The 16,065-nt window shown below is 38.9% G+C and overlaps 1 protein-coding gene across 3 annotated transcripts in view; it reads left to right on the top strand.

The window, feature by feature from the left end:
* Positions 1–16,065, top strand: part of LOC121381125 (myosin light chain kinase, smooth muscle-like) — a 76,158-nt gene that overhangs the window by 55,150 nt on the left and 4,943 nt on the right. For all 3 annotated transcript variants that reach the window (XM_041510258.1, XM_041510257.1, XM_041510256.1), the window contains 8 exons: positions 851–915; positions 4,053–4,143; positions 4,961–5,164; positions 6,333–6,474; positions 11,240–11,439; positions 11,882–12,034; positions 13,000–13,045; positions 13,255–13,406. In XM_041510258.1, the coding sequence (XP_041366192.1) occupies positions 851–915; positions 4,053–4,143; positions 4,961–5,164; positions 6,333–6,474; positions 11,240–11,439; positions 11,882–12,034; positions 13,000–13,045; positions 13,255–13,395 (1,042 nt within the window). In that variant the 3' untranslated portion in view covers positions 13,396–13,406. The remainder of the gene's footprint in view (positions 1–850; positions 916–4,052; positions 4,144–4,960; positions 5,165–6,332; positions 6,475–11,239; positions 11,440–11,881; positions 12,035–12,999; positions 13,046–13,254; positions 13,407–16,065) is intronic.

Genomic DNA, 16,065 nt, shown 5'->3' with positions numbered 1-16,065 from the left:
GCTGTGTTCAAGTCATTCATTTTAAGCTATCCTCAGTTGTCTATAATTGTAGGATGTTTTCGACTAATAAAATGTGTGAACGACTAAAATTAAGTTTAGTGGTTAGTGAGAGACAAATCGGCATAGTGGTCTTACACCTTCCCACTGAGCCATTACATTGCTGGGGTATCGTTAAACATCCATCCATTCGCTGAGCTATTAAACGTCAGCCTGGGTTGGAGCGGGAACAGGGAGACGAACCCAGCACTCGCCAGCCCACGAGTAATATATCAATGTGCTCTAGAGGTGTCATTAAACAAAACAAACAAACTACTTAAAAATAGACACGACCATAATTTGTTTCAATGTATTATTATATATTTATTATTTTTATGTTGTTATTCTTTTTTTGGATTAAAAAAAATTAATATGTAGGCGAAAAGAGTACATACATAACTGGATACATAGGGGATAAATATAGTAAAAACGAGCCGACACAATACCTGTGTTTTATTTCGGCACGTTCCCGGAAATTTGCCTAAGGTAAACATCTGGTACACTCTAAAATTGATTTCATAAAAAAGAATAATTGGTGGGGTTTTCGCAGGTGGGAAGTCATGACCGACTGAACAGAAATACAGATGAATTCTGCGTATAGTATTTTTTTGCACCCATGATCTAGACACTACCATCACAAATTGCTTACAAAAATAATATAAATCCAAACTCAGACATCGAATATATAATAAACATTTATAGATAAATTATTTTGTGTTCTACAATAACTTTAGCTAGAAGGAGTTAAATACAAAATGAAATTTTAAAATCTATTTATGATAGCTCAACTATATATTTTGACTGTACATTACAGGTGTACCCTGGGACCACATGGGAATGTGAACAAAGTCCATGTAGATGAAAGCGAGCCGACAGTTGGTAAGTCCATTTATACAAGCTAACAATGTAGGCATAACACCTGCGATATACTCTACTTAAAGGGACATTCCGGAGTTTGCTGCAATTTTTAAGATGTTATCAACTAACAGAGACTTTTTAACGAATGCAATTACATATCAAATATATTTTTCCGCATAAAATTAGTGGCTGTATATTAAACGTGTTTCAGATCGTTCTAATATTTGTACTAGGTTAAATTTCATTTTATTTTCTAAAATATCTTTTTTTCGTACGTACGAAATTATTTGAAGACAAAATCTAGTTTGGGCTTCTTACAAATATTAAGACGACCAGAAACACATTGAATATACAGCCACTGATATTCTAAACAAGAAAATATATTTAATATGTAAGTTTAATCGTAGAAATATTTTATTTGTCGGAAACATCTTACAAATGCAGCAAAGTCAGGAATGTCCCTTTAATGTTTGATTTTTTAGCTGAAAGGCGTGGCATAGCACTGGAATTAGTACGGAATCGTGCATATATATGCACACAATTACATTGCTGCTGATGGAAGTCAATATTTCCAGTTAAATGGCAATAGCAAGTGGGAATCCTCTCGATGGACTCTAAGACCGTGATAATTACTCTCCTGTCTTTGGAACAGTGCATGTAACAGTTCCCTAGCTGCTTAGTAGTAGATGTAACCTACAGAGCAGCAAACTAACTCTCTCTCTCTCTCTCTCTCTCTCTCTCTCTCTCTCTCTCTCTCTCTCTCTCTCTCTCTCTCTCTCTCTCTCTCTCTCTCTCTCTCCAAATGTCGATATAAAACTATGAAAGATGTACTAAATGTGATTAAAACAACATTCAGTTCATTCCCTGTATGTAGGAAGCTAGATAAGAGCTTGACGGGAGTGCATAAGAACGTCCATCGTCCCAAGCAGAATGCTCTAACCAGTGGGCTCTTCCTCGCTGTATACATGTTTTACAGATCTCGCGAGGAATGGAACCATGATATTTACCGTTGTACATACTGAACCGCCTTGCTTTCCTTTAATGCGAGACGTGCTCACAAATATTTGCTTGTATTCTTTTGATTGCAGGGACGTTGATACGATGATATTTGCATTTGCACCTGCATGGGCATTTTAATCGTATTCGAAAAGATGTTTTTCATGGATGGATACCTAATGTGTTTGTACAGAACTACGCAAACAATGCAAACGCGATACAGTTGAACATAACAGAAAGACCACCTTGAATAATAGTGACATTGTTTATACAGGATACTCCAGAAACCAATAAAACACTTGACGATTATTAAATAGACACGTTGTAAAACAAAAGACCATAATCCGTCCCACGGGGAACGGCTTTTTTCATACTAAATAAATTGCTACAAGTTATTTATTTCTGATCCGATTGATTTGTACATTGAACCCCAAAATAGTATTTGTTTCGTTATTTCCCCCAAACTTTTATTTTTCTTCTTACGTTAAACCAAACTGAAATTATTTACAAAAAACATGTTTATAGAATGATGGGATGGACTATAGACTTATCCTTTTCCTATGAAAAAGAATATATTTGTTGTGGATGACATTTATAATGTACTTATTAGAGTAATTGTCTACTGAAACTGTTACATGCTTATACAACATGTTTAGCTGCTGGCATTTCAATACATTTATTTGTAGTATATTCAAATTGCGAGAAATAGTCACACTTGCATGTGCGTCTGAAAGGATCCAGTCTAGACCGGAATTTGAAACGTCAGTAACTGTAGAAGGAAGGAAAATGGTTTATTTAAGGACGCACACAACACATTTTATTTACGGTTATATGGCGTCGGACATATGGTTAAGGACCACACAGATATTGAGTGAGGAAATCCGTCGTCGCCACTTCATGGGCTACTTTTTTCGATTAGCAGCAAGGGATCTTTTATATAAACCTTTTAGAGTCGGGACTCAAGATTCTAATATAGTCTCAGACTTTAACGTCATGGCAACGCCATACAAATTGTATGCGTGTGACGTCATTAGAGATTGAGTCTGGACTACAAAGGTTCTCTCGTACTGGCTCGTGAATATTCACCTATCTGCATCACTCACTGAGATTTAGCAAAAGCCGCATTCAAGTGTTGACAGACCTACACTGTATACCTTTGTTACATGTACGGTTTTCCTAATACATTAACACTCCGACATGTATTTACTTAATGCACCACCCATTGTTGTTGTGTTTAAATCTGGATTTGCTAGTATGCACATGCATAAAGTAAGGTGTGTAGACTAATTATTTATGTATGTGAAATAAATAGTACACACACACACACACACACACACACGCACGCGCGCACATGCACACGCATACATACACGCGCTCTATCGTTGTTTAGGATAAGGTATAGATATACACTAATGGGACAATTTGATTTTGTAAATTTCCAAAACAAGTAAATTAGGCATGCCAGACATAGAAGAAAATATCATTTTTTAACAATCCATTTTTGTTTCAACTCATGATGTTTCTTCTCCCCATTTACGGCCGATGACTATATTCGATGGGTTCCAAAAGCTGTAAGAACATGTTTTAGATTACGTTAACACTCACGTGTCATCGGTCTAAACAAAGCTGTAAGAACATGTTTTAGATTACGTTAACACTCACGTGTCATCGGTCTAAACAAAGCTGTAAGAACATGTTTTAGATTACGTTAACACTCACGTGTCATCGGTCTAAACAAAGCTGTAAGAACATGTTTTAGATTACGTTAACACTCACGTGTCATCGGTCTAAACAAAGCTGTAAGAACATGTTTTAGATTACGTTAACACTCACGTGTCATCGGTCTAAACAAAGCTGTAAGAACATGTTTTAGATTACGTTAACACTCACGTGTCATCGGTCTAAACAAAGCCGTAAGAACATGTTTTAGATTACGTTAACACTCACGTGTCATCGGTCTAAACAAAGCTGTAAGAACATGTTTTAGATTACGTTAACACTCACGTGTCATCGGTCTTAACAAAGCTGTAAGAACATGTTTTAGATTACGTTAACACTCACGTGTCATCGGTCTTAAACACAGCTGTAAGAACATGTTATGGATTACGTTAACACTCATGTGTCATCGGTCTAAACAAAACTGTTTTACCCTTTCGTTTCAGACGATGAACTTCCGTTTGAGACCCGCGACGTCGTGGTCAGGAAGGATCGATGGATAACAGACGACTATGCAGTGGGCAAACTCTTAGGAAAGTAAGTATCGAGAATCACTAACTCAAAATCAAATCTCTTAGCTTAACAGATTTTTCACAAAGCTATGTCATGTATAGAAATTCATTGTAAACATACACTCCATGTTACTTTGCAAGGCAACCCACAACAACAACACCCTACCCCCCAAAAAAAACAACAACAACAACAACACCCCCAGCTAACCCCCACACAAAAATCCACAAAAAAAAGAAAACACCCCTCATCAGAAATGTTGAACACTATTTAGTGGCTTTTTCGAACAATTGTAATGACCATCTGACGGAATCTGGCTCAGACGGTAGAGCGCTCGCTTGAGGTGCTTGCATCGTTTGATCGAATCACCTCAGTGGATTCATTCTCTGACTGTTTGTTTTTCCGTCCCGACAAATTCCCCGCGACTGCTATATCAATGTTATGGTATGTGCTGTCCTATCTGGGAAAGTGCATATAAAATATATAAAAGATCCCATGCTACTAATGGAACAAATGTAAAGGTATTATCTGAATCAAGCTGTTTGACATTTGATAGCTTATGATTAATTAAATCTAGTGCTGTAATGGCGTCATTAAACAAAACAAACTTCAAAATCATCTCTTTTATTGCCTTCGTAGGCAATACTGCAATGCGGTCTTGACATACCCATATTACACTTCTGACAATATTAAGTTTGTAAGACAGCAATGAACCCAGATTTTCCTATGTAGATATATTACGTATTTAGTGGTTTTGTAAATGAAATATTTAGATTATAAGGTGGGTTTTTTTTAAAGTAAAAAATACAAATTATACGTCTACATTTGTATCTATGATTTACAGAGGAAAATTTGGTGAAGTTAAATCATGTCGAGAAAGACAATCTGGTCGGGAAATGGCGGCCAAGTTCATTGACGTTACGAGTCCTTCTGACAGAAAGGAGATCGCCAATGAGGTGGAAATTATGAAATGTTTACAGCATCCTCGACTGCTACAGTTGTACGACGCCTTTGAGAACAGAGAGAGCTTCTGTCTCGTGCTAGAGCTGTGAGTACCACTTGCTTATAGAAACAGTTAAAATCCACACTCGACACTAACAGTTTCGAGACTTTAACTACATGCTATTTTATGGCCCAGACTTAAGGCCACGTGTATAAAGACATAAAGTATTATGAACATTGGTGCATTTCCCCAGTGTTTAACCGTATATAACAAGAGTGTGTCGGGTGAGGGCTTCGGGGGTCGAAACCCCCCTGTTCAAGCAAAGTTTCTTTTGTTTAATATATTATCCAGTGGATCGTGACTCGACCCCCCCCCCCCCCGCCCCCGCCCCCTATAAACTACGTTCGCCATAGCCACAGCCATAGACGTACGGGCTCCCATTTGTGTAAGGGGACAGGCTGGTGTTTTGCCCGAATTAAACGAAAATGCCCGAAACTGCATAATAACATTTATTCTTATTATCATTACTACAGCTACTACTATTAGCAGCTATATAGGGTTGCAAACGAATCACTATGCATTTTTACATGGATTACAAATTGTTTTTCGGGTGGTTAGCACATTTTGCACGAATATCTCTATAATATTTGCCCGAATTTGAGGTATTGCTCCAGCTCTGACCCCATCTCCCCTGTCTCGTACGCTTATGGCCACAGTTGCATAAATTCCTGCACTTGCGCCTGGACAACGACCTGTTTCAGCGAACATTTGAACACAAATCAAATCTTACTGTTCCCTTTGTTGTGAGTATGACTGATGACACTCACTTTGGTCAGATTTTTTTTAACGGAGTCAGGATCGAGTGGACATGAATATCAACTTTCAACCTAACTGACATGTTATTAAAAGCAATATTAACATATTTAGTTATATCCCTTCAGTTGACCTGTAGGATAGATTTGACTGTTTATAGTATGCATTTATAGCTTCATGCACCAGACTTCGCCGTTTAAGGCGAGCTATCACTCTCGCTCCCCATCACTCCCCTGTGACTAGTTCAAGGAGTGCAATATTTTAGCGTTCATTAGCTTGTGATTTATATGATATCAATATGGTAATATCTTAAATGGCTCCCTATAATCTACGTTAGTGGAGCAATTAACCACTCCCCGTCGAGGTCTGCTGCATGTGATGATACACAGAAGCAATAGAGATTGAAATATTACTATAATTTAATTTTACATATACCTAGAGAATGCACTATTCTTTTCAGTATATCTGGTGGCGAGCTGTTTGAGCGAGTGATCAACGACGACTTTATACTGACGGAGAAAGCGTGTGTCATGTTCATGAGACAGATCTGTGATGGCATCACCTTCATGCACTCCAAGAACATTCTCCATCTCGACATCAAGGTAACCATTCGTACCAAGTCTTAGTCTTAAACATATTCTCCATCTCGACATCAAGGTAACCACTCGTACCAAGTCTTAAACACATTCTCCATCTCGACATCAAGGTAACCACTCGTACCAAGTCTTAAACACATTCTCCATCTCGACATCAAGGTAACCATTCGTACCAAGTCTTAGTCTTAAACACATTCTCCATTTCGACATCAAGGTAACCATTCGTACCAAGTCTTAGTCTTAAACACATTCTCCATTTCGACATCAAGGTAACCATTCGTACCAAGTCTTAGTCTTAAAACACATTCTCCATTTCGACATCAAGGTAACCATTCGTACCAAGTCTTAGTCTTAAACACATTCTCCATTTCGACATCAAGGTAACCATTCGTACCAAGTGTTAGTCTTAAACACATTCTCCATCTCGACATCAAGGTAACCATTCGTACCAAGTCTTAGTCTTAAAACACATTCTCCATTTCGACATCAAGGTAACCACTCGTACCAAGTGTTAGTCTTAAACACATTCTCCATCTCGACATCAAGGTAACCATTCGTACCAAGTCTTAGTCTTAAAACACATTCTCCATTTCGACATCAAGGTAACCACTCGTACCAAGTGTTAGTCTTAAACACATTCTCCATCTCGACATCAAGGTAACCACTCGTACCAAGTCTTAAACACATTCTCCATTTCGACATCAAGGTAACCACTCGTACCAAGTCTTAGTCTTAAACACATTCTCCATTTCGACATCAAGGTAACCACTCGTACCAAGTCTTAAACACATTCTCCATCTCGACATCAAGGTAACCACTCGTACCAAGTGTTAGTCTTAAACACATTCTCCACCTCGACATCAAGGTAACCACTCGTACCAAGTCTTAAACACATTCTCCATTTCGACATCAAGGTAACCACTCGTACCAAGTCTTAGTCTTAAACACATTCTCCATTTCGACATCAAGGTAACCACTCGTACCAAGTCTTAAACACATTCTCCATCTCGACATCAAGGTAACCATTCGTACCAAGTCTTAAACACATTCTCCATCTCGACATCAAGGTAATCACTCGTACCAAGTCTTAAACACATTCTCCATCTCGACATCAAGGTAACCACTCGTACCAAGTCTTAGTCTTGAAAAAGCAAATCCTGTTCAACATGATCACCAGCCGCGTTTTGTTTTGGAGCATAATACCAGTAGCCGATATTATTAGATACTACTGTAGAGAGTCGGTAAGAAGCGACTTATACTCAGTGACAGAACCATGGCGTGAGGCGCAGTGGGTCGTGGAGTCAGTCCTCCTCGGTTGTTGTCTGTCTCCTATAAAACATATTTGTCTGCTAATAACAAGGAGTAGTCTAATATGGTTTCTTCTCTGTGACCTATGTGTCACAATTACTTCTGAAGAATTTTTATTTAATGACACCGCGGCATTGTCTCACACGGAATATTGCAATATTTGGTCTAAAATATGAAAGAAGAAACCCGCTAGATCTTTTATATGAATTTTTACAGCAACTACTGGTATCGTTTCGTTAATATTCTGGGTGTGGAGCATTGGATGGTACCAAAAGGTTAATCTGGCAGTGGTAAGCCGTCATGTATACAAACCATTTTTCTCCTTGACAAAATACCAGAAGTGACTATTAGTGACCCCTTGCATGGTGCCGAAAACCCACAGATTTAGCCAGCCATATAACCAAAATGGGCCCAATGTACGAAACCTATTTTTCTTAAACGCAGGTGTTTCAGGATTGCAAATGAATGTAGTTAAACGTGTAAGATATAAACATGCTTTGTAAATTCGGTCCAGTATATTCAACACATTGAATAATCACAATCCATGTTACGATATGTCGAAGGATTTTGATAGGAAAAATGCCATGGTGTAGGAACCCCAAGATCCTAAGGTCCGCGACTAATTTAATAAGCAACATGAATCTGAGAGCCTACTATCTTCTACAAATATTTAAGATTTTTTACAATATTACTTGAAGTTTTTTTGTTTAACGACACCACTAAAGCATATTGATTTATTAACCATCGGCTATTGGATTTCAAACATTTGGTAATTTTGACATATAGTTATTAGAGAGGAGAACCACTACATTTTTCCATTAGTAGCAAGGGATCTTTCATATACACAGACAGGACAGCAGCTACCACAGCCTTTGATATACCAGTCGTGGTGTAGTGGTTGGGACAGGAAACAACCCAAGCTGAGATTGGGTCCACTGAGGTGATACGACGCAAACACCTCAGGCGAGCGCTTTACGGACTGACCCGCCATTACCTCAGGCGAGCGCTTTACGGACTGACCCGCCATTACCTCAGGCGAGCGCTTTACGGACTGACCCGCCATTACCTCAGGCGAGCGCTTTACGGACTGACCCGCCATTCTACAATATTAATGACCTTTGTTAACTGATAGGTACATAGTGCAGTGGCGGATCCAGAAAATTCATTTGGGGGTGGGGACAATGACATTAGGCAGAATGCCAAGGAAACTTTGGGGGAGATTTGGAGGGGATAGTAAAAAGATGAAAATTAATATACAATAGGTGTGGGGGGCGGACACCTGCCCCGCCCGGATCCGCCTCTGTAGTGTATACCTTGAACTGTGAATAGCAGTACAGTTTAAACTGAATACTGTTGTATAATGCCTATTGTTGAATGCGAAGTGTCCGATATCTAGTAGAACATTCAGTGGTTTGCATATACCTTCGAATATGGCACCAATTAATATAAATCTTCGCGCAATGCAGACGTCAGAAATGACATTTCCCGCCAGCGTATTGTAGTGGAGATAATCAAATATATATGGTTACATTAGATTCCAGTTAGTGTAATATGCAACTGCCTATGGTAATGGGAAAACATGATTCGCACAAGTTTTTGCACGTGTGGCACTGTTGGACAATTGCCAATCCTGTGGAACAATATTCCCAAATGGATGTCTGAATATGCTATTACTTCATGGGAAAAAAAGAATAAAAAAGGAATACGCCGTGCATTGACTTTTGTCCGTGTCTGTTAGCGCGATGCGAGTGTGTAAAGTCCACTGACCAACTGAAAGCACCAATGACTGGAGTCGCTGGCGCTGGGAACGGAACATAGTTGACAAAAGCAACAATGCCGAAAATACACCAACCATGTTCTTGCCAAAACGCGATGCACATACTCATAATGGATAACGTATGGATAAATACGTTATCGGTGAAAGCCAAGGTCGAAGGGAGGAATGTTTTATTTAACGACGCACTCATCAATTGCAATTACTCTTACATCTCGTGGGACATATGGTTAAAGACCACATATATTATTAGAGAGGAAACCCGCTGTGGCCACGCTATGGGCTACTCTTTTTGATTAGCAGCAAGGTATCTAAGTCAGTGGAAACAACTCTGTACGCACGTTTGGTGGTTCACTTTCTATTATGTGTTCCACATCTGACGCAATCCGCGCCTTGACGCCATATAACCGTAATTAAAATGTGTTGAGTGCGTCGTTAAATAAAGCATATCCTTCCGTCAATCCGCGCCGTGTGATCTGTCTGTCTGTCTGTCTGCTAGTCACACATTACTACCAATACGAACTGTAGTTATTTTCATCATATATCAGTGCACCTCGATCCTTGACCTAGAAACTGTTAATTAACTAGAATACAACCGATACTGGTTAATTAAACCTAAGATTAAAGCTTCCTTCAGTTAATATAACAATCTTGACACTCCATCAGTCTCTTGATATGGCGAACTATGCATACCATCCAAGACTGTGTAAGAGGGATGGGGATGGGGGTGGCTTTACCCAATCACGTTGCACGTGCATGTCTCATGCCGAAGTTTATGAGCGAGAATTGCAGATTCCATTTCAGCGCCCAGCATCAGACGTTATTCTTCGTGCTGGGGTATCCATAAACATTATATCTTTTATTTACTCTGCCCGGCCTTCGCGGCTTCACCCAATCACGTTGCACACGTCTGCATGTCTGAGGCCGGTGTTTATGAACGCGGACTGCAGATTGAGTGTAAATGTCAGATCACGCCTACAAACAAATCATAATGGAAGATTTGCACGGAATGTTTTTCTTATCAGTCGCACCTGCAGGGCAGGTGAAACATCTCTGGCCTCCTCCACGGGAATCGTTTTGATCGTGTGCCATTATCGACTCGTTATTGCTCGTGCACTGCTGGAATGTGGCATGGCATAAAACTGATATACAGATCGAGTTCAGGCTTTATAAAAGTATGGTGCACAACAGCAATCCAGTGGCAAACCGGAAACGACATGGTTTTTAATAAATAATACAAAATACCAGGACGATGTACACACACGCAGACACACCTGCGCGCACGCACACTCACATTCAGGGGGGAGATGTCAACTGAGGTACACACCTTCCCAGCCCTTTCAATTGACAGCTAAAAAAACTATAGAACATTCACACACTACCGTTTTGAACCGAATTATCGCACGTTATCACGGGCGTAGGAAGGTGTCAAAAAGTGTGTATGTGTGTGCGTGTGTGTGGTGTGTGGTGTGTGTGTGTGTGTGTGTGTGTAAACTATATATAAAAAACATCGCTGCTGCTACAAAGTGGGATGGGAACACATGCCCACCTTGCCCCCCCCCCCCCCCCCCCCCCCCCCCGCTTCCTAAGCCAGTGGTTATGTTTAGAACTACAAAACACTTTCCGAAAACGTTACGGCTGTGGTTGCTATTAACTTTAATTATATTTTGATTTTTTTTTAACTTTCAGCCAGAAAATATATTATGTTTAACCCGGGAAGGTAACATAATAAAAATTATCGATTTTGGATTGGCAAGAAAATACTCTCCAAAGGAAGATCTTAGGGTTCTCTTTGGAACGCCAGAATTCGTGGCTCCGGAAGTGGTGAACTTTGACCCCATATCTCCCGCCACAGACTTGTGGAGCGTTGGTGTTGTGTGCTATGTTTTGTAAGTATACAGTGAGCCTGTACATAATACGCCTTCTTTTATCACATACATCTCAGAGTGTCAGCAACACATCCATTATTTTGTCTAAAATATCTAAAAATTGTGTACTTCCGGGAACGTGTCGAAATAAATTAAATAGGATATGCCTGCTTTAAAAAAAGAAGTTTTTACTACATTTATCCAAACAAGTCCAGATAACATGCTATGCAGAGAGGCCTTAATGTATAAAGTAAATTACTATATATTACAGTTCACTCTCGACCCCCCACCCCCAATAATACATACTCATGAGATATTATTTAAGACATCCCTTTAATGTGTGTACGTGCGGCATTTAAAACACTAACTACACTATAACTATGTAATCACCACCACTAGATGTTATTATTCCGTAAAGTTAATAAATAGTTTAATAATCATGAATGGGACAATGGTTTTGTAGGTTATCAGGGTTGTCTCCCTTCATGGCGGACACGGAGGCAGAAACTCTGGCGAACGTCACGACAGCAACATGGGACTTCAATGCAGAAGAGTTCGACAGCATTTCAAAAGAAGCTAAAGATTTCATCTCAAAACTCCTGATAAAAGATCCTAGGTATATACACGTTTTTGTATCGTTAAAACAGGTGTTTTTATCTTCAGAATCCATTAATTTTTAGGGGCGGGACGTTGCCCAATGGTAAAACGTTCACCTGATGCGCGGTCGGTCAAGGATTGATCCTCATCGGTAGACCAATTGGGCTACCTTTTGCTCCAACTAGTGCACTACCACTGGTATATTAAAGGCCATAGTATGTGCTATTCTGTCTGTGGGATGGTTCATATAAAAGATTCCTTGCTACTAATGAAACCAATGTAGCGGGTTTTCTCTTTAAGACTATATGTCTAAATTACCAAATAGTTGAAATTATTGTGCTCTAGTGGTATCGTTTAACTTAAGTATAATTTTATAAAATATCTACAAAAACAAACATTCTATTTTTAGTTAATAAAATAACTTACGACTAGTTGCATGTTATCTTAGCTACTTTCAAACATTATACGATGCGTGAATTTCAAAGTGCTCCTGTTTTTAATATAACCAATGGTTTTGTTTCTGTCGGTATTCCAGCGGTTTCTGGATATATGAATGTATTGCATGTTAGTGCATTTTGGAATTCTCTAGGTATACTTTTGTAAAGAATTGCGTCCCCTCCCTAGTAAAATCCTGTATCCGATCATGTAGGTGTTTGCGGAATCACATTCTCCGTCTCAAATATAACTGTAATTGTTTACATTTCTGTTATTATACATGTACTAATCTATACGTGTAACACACACACACACACACACACACACACACACACACACACACACACGCACGCACGCACGCACGCACGCACACACACACACACACACCAAAAATACCCCTCCCCATACTGATACATTTTTGATTGGGGTATAGTACATGCTATATTTTGTATACTTTTTTTCTGCTTGATAATTTAATGTACTTCGTACTTGTGTAAATCACAGTGTTAAAGGTATCTAACTAATACTGGTGACTGTTTGTCTTCACAGGAAGCGTTTGTCTGCCGCCTCCTGTCTCGAGCACCAGTGGTTGAGGGTAAGTCAGATATTATTGATGAAATCACCCATACAGTATTTTAATAACATTAAAGGGTTGTCAGATGTATATTCAATAGCTTATTGTTTCATATATTTTAAAAGTGTAAGAGTATTAGTGTTGGGCATATTTCGATACTATTAAATTTTATTATATATTTCAATAATATTTACATATATGGTATTAAATATGGTATTATTTGTTTTCAGAGATCAGTGAAGCGAGAAAGTCGGATACCAGAACGGTCACTGTCCAAAAAACGTTTGAGAAAGTTTGTTTATAGACGGAAGTGGCAGAAGGCAATCAATGCAATGCTGGCTCTCAGACGGATGGGTGTATCGCTCACATAGGATCCATTATGGTAAATATAGCTTGTTTTGAGATGGTGCTCACATATGATCCATTATGATAAATATAGCTTGTTTTGAGATGGTGCTTACATAGGCTCCATTATGGTAGATATAGCTAGTTTTGAGATGTGTCTCACATAGGCTCCATTATGGTAAATATAGCTTGTTTTGAGATGGTGCTCACATAGGTTCCATTATGATAAATATAGCTTGTTTTGAGATGGTGCTCACATAGGCTCCATTATGGTAAATATAGCTTGTTTTGAGATGGTGCTCACATATGATCCATTATGGTAAATATAGCTTGTTTTGAGATGGTGCTCACATAGGCTCCATTATGGTAGATATAGCTAGTTTTGAGATGTGTCTCACATAGGCTCCATTATGGTAAATATAGCTTGTTTTGAGATGGTGCTCACATAGGTTCCATTATGGTACATATAGCTTGTTTTGAGATGTGTCTCACATAGGATCCATTATGGTAAATATAGCTTGTTTTGAGATGTGTCTCAGATAGGATCCATTATGGTAAATATAGCTTGTTTTGAGATGTGTCTCACATAGGATCCATTATGGTAGATATAGCTCGTTTTGAGATGGTGCTCACATAGGTTCCATTATGGTAGATATAGCTTGTTTTGAGATGGTGCTCACATAGGATCCATTAGTGTAAATATAGCTTGTTTTGAGATGGTGCTCACATAGGATCCATTAGTGTAAATATAGCTTGTTTGGAGATGTGTCTCACATAGGCTCCATTATGGTAGATATAGCTTGTTTTGAGATGGTGCTCACATAGGCTCCATTATGGTAAATATAGCTTGTTTTGAGATGGTGCTCACATAGGTTCCATTATGGTAAATATAGCTTGTTTTGAGATGGCGCTCACATAGGCTCCATTATGGAAAATATAGCTTGTTTTGAGATGGTGCTCACATAGGTTCCATTATGGTAGATATAGCTTGTTTTGAGATGTGTCTCACATAGGCTCCATTATGGTAAATATAGCTTGTTTTGAGATGGTGCTCACATAGGCTCCATTATGGTAAATATAGCTTGTTTTGAGATGGTGCTCACATAGGCTCCATTATGGTAGATATAGCTAGTTTTGAGATGTGTCTCACATAGGCTCCATTATGGTAAATATAGCTTGTTTTGAGATGGTGCTCACATAGGCTCCATTATGGTAAATATAGCTAGTTTTGAGATGTGTCTCACGTAGGCTCCATTATGGGAAATATAGCTTGTTTTGAGATGGTGCTCACATAGGCTCCATTATGGTAGATATAGCTAGTTTTGAGATGTGTCTCACATAGGCTCCATTATGGTAAATATAGCTTGTTTTGAGATGGTGCTCACATAGGCTCCATTATGGTAAATATAGCTTGTTTCGAGATGGTGGTCACATAGGCTCCATTATGGTAAATATAGCTAGTTTTGAGATGTGTCTCACATAGGATCCGCTATGGTAGATGTAGCTTGTTTTGAGATGTGTCTCACATAGGATCCACTATGGTAGATGTAGCTTGTTTTGAGATGTCTCACATAGGATCCACTATGGTAGATGTAGCTTGTTTTGAGATGTGTCTCACATAGGTTCCACTATGGTAGATATAGCTTGTTTTGAGATGTGTCTCACATAGGCTCCATTATGGTAAATATAGCTTGTTTTGAGATGGTGCTCACATAGGCTCCATTATGGTAAATATAGCTTGTTTTGAGATGGTGCTCACATAGGCTCCATTATGGTAGATATAACTAGTTTTGAGATGTGTCTCACATAGGCTCCATTATGGTAAATATAGCTTGTTTTGAGATGGTGCTCACATAGGCTCCATTATGGTAAATATAGCTTGTTTCGAGATGGTGGTCACATAGGCTCCATTATGGTAAATATAGCTAGTTTTGAGATGTGTCTCACATAGGATCCGCTATGGTAGATGTAGCTTGTTTTGAGATGTGTCTCACATAGGATCCACTATGGTAGATGTAGCTTGTTTTGAGATGTCTCACATAGGATCCACTATGGTAGATGTAGCTTGTTTTGAGATGTGTCTCACATAGGTTCCACTATGGTAGATGTAGCTTGTTTTGAGATGTGTCTCACATAGGATCCACTATGGTAGATGTAGCTTGTTTTGAGATGGTGCTTACATAGGCTCCATTATGGTAGATATAGCTAGTTTTGAGATGTGTCTCACATAGGCTCCATTATGGTAAATATAGCTTGTTTTGAGATGGTGCTCACATAGGTTCCATTATGATAAATATAGCTTGTTTTCAGATGGTGCTCACATAGGCTCCATTATGGTAAATATAGCTTGTTTTGAGATGGTGGTCACATATGATCCATTATGGTAAATATAGCTTGTTTTGAGATGGTGCTAACATAGGCTCCATTATGGTAGATATAGCTAGTTTTGAGATGTGTCTCACATAGGCTCCATTATGGTAAATATAGCTTGTTTTGAGATGGTGCTCACATAGGTTCCATTATGATAAATATAGCTTGTTTTCAGATGGTGCTCACATAGGCTCCATTATGGTAAATATAGCTTGTTTTGAGATGGTGCTCACATAGGTTCCATTATGGTACATATAGCTTGTTTTGAGACGTGTTTCACATAGGATCCATTATGGTAGATATAGCTTGTCTTGAGATGTGTCTCA

The sequence above is a fragment of the Gigantopelta aegis genome, chromosome 9 (assembly GCF_016097555.1).
Source record: "Gigantopelta aegis isolate Gae_Host chromosome 9, Gae_host_genome, whole genome shotgun sequence".
Lineage (NCBI taxonomy): Eukaryota > Metazoa > Mollusca > Gastropoda > Neomphalida > Peltospiridae > Gigantopelta > Gigantopelta aegis.
This window is presented reverse-complemented; position numbering and strand designations above follow the sequence as displayed.